Genomic DNA, 5558 nt, shown 5'->3' with positions numbered 1-5558 from the left:
AGGAGAGGCACTATGATAGGAAGGGGGATAAGTCATAATTTGAGAGAAAATAAAGATAGAATGGATGAAGATAAGAGTGAAGTTGAGCCTGAAAGTGAGAAAGAGGTGGAGTTGAATAAAAAGGTACAAAAAATAGAAAATAATAAAAGAAAGAGTGAAAAAAATGAGAGGAGAAATGAAGATGCGAGGGAGGAGAGTAAGAAGAAAAGGGAAAGAATTTAGTACGCCTCCTCCTGTGAAGAATCTACCTTATCCACATGCTCCATCAAAGAAAGACAAGGAACAACAATTTGCAAGGTTCTTGGATATAATCAACAGGTTACGGATCAATATACCCTTTGTAGAAGCCCTAGAACAGATGCCATCTTATGCAAGATTCATGAAGTAGCTTTTGACAAAGAAGAGAAAACTTAGTAAGGATGAAACAATGGAATTAGAGGTAGGTTGCAGTGCTATAATTCAAAGATCACTTCCGCAAAAATCTAGAGACCTAGGGAGTTTTACCTTGCCAGTCACCATTGGCGATCTCTCTGTGGGGAAGGCATTGTTGGATTTAGGGGATAGCATCAATCTTATGCCCTTATCTATGTTACAAAGGATAGCTGATGTGGAGGTGAGACCTACTAGGATGACTCTGCAGCTGGATGACAGATCTTTTAAGTACCCTCATGGTATCGTTGAATATCTCTTGGTTAAAGTTGATAAATTTTTGTTTCCAGTCGATTTTGTTGTCATGGATATGGAGGAGGATTTTGAGGTTCCTCTCATTCTGGGTCGGCCATTCATGAAGACAACTAAGGTCATTATTGATGTTGATGATGGCAAACTCAGGTTAGAGTACAGGATGATGAGGTGAATTTTAATGTTTTTGAAGCCATGAAACACCCAAATGACAAGACAGGTTGCTTTAGAGTGGATGTGATTGATGAAGTGTGTTTGGAAGCTCAAAGAAAAATTTCTTCAGGTACACCATTAGAAAAAGCTTTGGTGAATGCAGTAATTGATATCAATGAGGAGGAAGAAAAAGAAATTCAAAAATGTTTGGAGGAGCTGGACAAAGCAAAAGAGATTTCTCCAAATTCTACAAGTGTGCAAGATTTAAAGAAGGAAGAAAAGTCTCACACTCAAAAGTTAGAACTGAAGCAATTGCGAAGCCATCTCAAATATGTGTTTCTAGAAGAAAATAGTGGCAAGCTAGTCATAATCATCAATTCCTTATCAATGGAGGAGGAAAAGAAGTTGGTTAAGGTTTTCAAGGATAATGAAGGAGAGCTATTGGGTGGACTTTGTCTGATCTAAAGGGAATTAGTCCGTCATATTGCATGCATCGGATCTTAATGCAATAGGATTATAGGCCTGTAGCACAACCTCAAAGGCACCTTAATCCGAAAATGAAGGAAGTGGTGAGAAAAGAGGTGGTTAAGCCACTTGAAGCTGGCATGATCTATCTTATTTATGACAGCACCTAAGTTAGCCCTGTTCAAGTAGTTCCTAAGAAAGGAGGTATGACAGTGGTGATGAATGATAAAAATGAATTGATTCCTACAAGGACAGTCACTGGTTGGTGGATGTGTATAGATTATCGGAAGTTGAATCAGGCAACAAGGAAAGATCATTTTCCAATACCCTTTATAGACCAGATGTTAGAGAGGTTGGCAGGTCAAGCCTACTACTACTTTTTAGATAGTTATTCTGGGTACAATCAGATAGTAGTGGATCCGAAGGACCAAGAGAAGACAACATTCACATGTTCTTTTGGTGTTTTTGCATACAGGAAGATGCCATTTGGATTATGTAACGCTTTAGCTACATTTCAAAGGTGTATGCTAGCCATATTTTCTGATCTTGTTGAAAAGTGTATAGAAATTTTCATGGATGATTTTTCTGTGTTTGGAGCATGATTTGATACATGTCTGAAGAATCTAAACACTATACTGAGGCGGTGTGTTGAAACAAACTTGGTTCTTAATTGGGAAAAATGCCATTTCATGGTGACTAAAGGAATAGTGCTTGGCCACAAGATCTCTAGAAGAGGCATTGAGGTAGACCCAGCCAAAGTTGAGGTCATCTCTAAGCTTCCTGCACCAACAAATGTGAAAGGAATCATAAGCTTTCTGGGACATGCTGGATTTTATAGGCGGTTCATTCAAGAGTTTTCAAAGATCGCTAAGCCGCTTAGCAATCTCCTTGTGAAAGATGCTAAATTTCAATTTGATGATCATTGCTTGTCTGCTTTTTCATTATTAAAACAAATATTGTGTTCAACACCCATAATCACTAGCCCTGATTAGAATTTTGATTTTGAACTAATGTGTGATGCTAGTGACTATGCAATAGGTGCTGTTCTGGGTCGAAGGAAAAATCAGATTTTTCATGTCATACACTATGCAAGTAAGGTTTTGAATGAAACTCAAATAAATTATGCAACAACAGAAAAAGAACTACTTGCAATAGTGTATGCACTTGAGAAATTTCGTTCTTATTTGATTGGTTCAAAAATTACTGTGTTCACTGACCATGCAGCCATTAAATATTTTTTGACCAAATCTGATTCCAAACCAAGGCTAATAAGATGGATTCTTTTGTTACAGGAATTTGATTTAGAAATCAAAGACAAGAAAGGCTGTGAAAACCACATTGCTGTTCATCTGTCAAGACTAGAGAATGAAGAGGTGACCTTACTTGAAGGTGCAATCCATGAGGAATTTCCAAATGAGAAATTGTTCTCTATACAAGAAAGACCTTGGTTTGCTGATATGACAAATTTCAAGGCAGCTGGGGTTATTCTAGAAGATCTCAATTGGCAACAGAGAAGGAAATTCTTCAAGGATTCTACTTACTATGTGTGGGATGATCCTTATTTATTCAAGATTGGTGTTGATGGTTTGTTGAGAAAATGTGTCTCGGGTACTGAGGTTAGGGATATACTATGGCATTGTCACAATTCACCTTATGGAGGTCACTACAATAGAGATCGCACAATAGCAAAAATTCTTCAGTCCGGATTCTATTGGCCTACCATATTTAAAGATTCTCATGAAAATTGCAAAAATTGTGACAAGTTCTAGAAAACTGGAGGAATATCTAAAAGACATGAGCTACCCTCGCAGAATAATCTTGAAGTTAAAGTTTTTGATTGCTAGGGAACTGACTTTGTAGGGCCACTTCCATCTTTCTACTCTGATGAGTACATTCTTGTTGCTGTGGACTATGTTTCTAAATAGGTGGAAGCCATGGAAACTCAAAAGGCAGATGCACGTACGGTGATCAAGTTCTTAAAGAACAATATATTTACCATATTTGGAACACCGAGAGTGCTCATTAGTAATGGTGGTTCTCATTTCTGCAATACACAACTTAAGAAGGTGTTAGAGCATTATGGTGTGAGACACAAAGTAGCTACACCTTACCATCCACAAACAAATGGGCAGGCAGAGGTTTCTAATAGGGAGTTGAAGAAAATCTTGGAAAAGACTGTGGCCAGCTCAAGAAAAGATTGGGATTTGAAGTTAGATGATACATTGTGGGCTTACATGACAACATATAAAACTCCAATTGGACTCTTTCCGTTGTAGCTTGTATATGGAAAAGCCTGTCATCTTCCAGTTGAGTTGGAACATAAGGCTTATTGGGCTCTGAAAGCATTAAACTTTGATGTAAAAGCTGCAGGTGAAAAGAAGAAGCTTCAGTTACATGAGCTTGAAGAAATGCGCTTACATGCCTATGAATCTTCCCGGATTTATAAGAGTAAATTTAGGTCTTACAAAGATAGAAATATTGTGCAGAGAATGTAACGACCCGCCATGGTCTCTACACTTAGTGGAATCGCACTACTACTAGTGAACTAAGAAAATATTAAGTTGGATAACTCATACATACAAATATAGATAAGAATAAAAATAACTAAATTTCTTAAATACAAAATAAAACGCCATATATGTACAGTCATCCCAAAAATAATATTCCCTAGTGCCGGTCAAGCACGGACAAAATCGTAACCTAAAATGGTAACCCTAACACGAGGATCAATCTCCCTGTCTCGCAGCGGTCACCTCAACTCCAAGCTAGCCCTAACCTGCTCCCAAACCAAGTATGATCATCGCAGTTCCACCACATGGAAACAGAAGGGTAAGCTAGAATTCACAATTCAATCATACAAGTATAGAACAGTAATCTATACTACACAATCATCCAACCATCAATCATATTCATAGAGTCACACCATACACTCTATCCAATACTACTCATGCATAAAATACAATGCACCAATCATGAAGTCAAACACCATACTTCATCATATTAATAATCATGCAATAAATGCATCTCATGACAGATATCAATGCATATCAATCATCTAATGCGTCGTCACGCATACATCTAGGAGATCTCTGTAACAATAGAGCTGTATAAGTGACATTCCATCTTACCGAAACCACCCCAACCGTTTTCACGCCCAATGCGCCCACTGGTCACAGCTAAACAGGATATATAATCCTTACTCGGGTTTACTCGGATGATGACACTTACACAATTGGAAGTCTAGATCCACCGTCAGGTATAACACAGCTGGGTACGGGCTTACCACGACCTTGGCATGCATTAACCAAGTCAATTGTGGAGTTCGCCCACCGACTATCCGCAAGGATCCACGCACCTTCCCGAGTACTTGGTTAAGGGAATAACCCTCGACCTCATACCCCGCTCCAACACTAGCTAAGGACTTAGAGGAGACTCACCCAACCCAGTGGCCTATCTGAGCACCACTCTCCCAAATCCAGTGGCCTCCCAGAGCACCACCCTCTTATATCAGTGGCCTATCCAAGCACCACTCTCAAGAGACTCTATGTGAGCTCTTCCAGTTCGAAAATATTTTTCCTCTCCTCAAGTCCTAGGCTAGACTCATGCCATAAGGCATCACATGCAATCATGCATCATACATCATATATGGTCTACCCACCATAATGATCAACAATCATTTACATGTCATAAGACATCACATGCAATAATGCATCATACATCATACATGGTCTACCAACCATCATGATTAATAAACATACTCATGCCATAAAGCATCACATGCAATAATGCATCACACATCATACATGGTCTACCACCATTATGATCAATAAACATACCATATGAACATATATACATGTCATATCATATTCAAACATTCATATATATCATCACTATGCATACATATGAATCACACCTCACCATACATCATATATCATACATACATGATCCAAATCTTCAACTTTAAACATGCATAAGCATCAATTATTCATAAACATATTCACGCCCGGCGTAGCCTGAGCTCGCCCAGCCTAATCCCAACCTGAGAGTCCTAAAACTCATCCATGCCTAGCGCGTTCAACTCACGTTCGGTGTCCTTGAAACAGAGACTCCTAAGAGTATCCACGCCTGACGCAACCAAATCACGTCTGGCCCAACATCCAACCCGAGAGCCCTAAGCTCTTCCACGCCTGGCGCGCTCAACCTGCGCCCTGCCTAAATCCTAGTCAGAGAGTTCAAAATTCTCATCCAAACTAACAAAT

At 39.1% G+C, this 5558-nt stretch overlaps 1 protein-coding gene across 1 annotated transcript; it reads left to right on the top strand.

Annotated features, from left to right (window-relative positions):
• The first annotated feature begins 427 nt into the window (after positions 1-427).
• On the top strand, positions 428-856 carry LOC109793934 (uncharacterized). Its single transcript, XM_020353414.1, has one exon. It carries the CDS (start codon positions 428-430, stop codon positions 854-856), a length of 429 nt encoding a protein of 142 aa, XP_020209003.1.
• Positions 857-5558: the final 4702 nt, after the last annotated feature.

Source organism: Cajanus cajan, chromosome 2 (genome assembly GCF_000230855.2).
Source record: "Cajanus cajan strain Asha chromosome 2, NIPB_CcT2T_4, whole genome shotgun sequence".
Classification (NCBI taxonomy): domain Eukaryota; kingdom Viridiplantae; phylum Streptophyta; class Magnoliopsida; order Fabales; family Fabaceae; genus Cajanus; species Cajanus cajan.
Note: the sequence above shows the minus strand (reverse complement) of the source record. Positions and strands in the feature narration are given on the sequence as shown.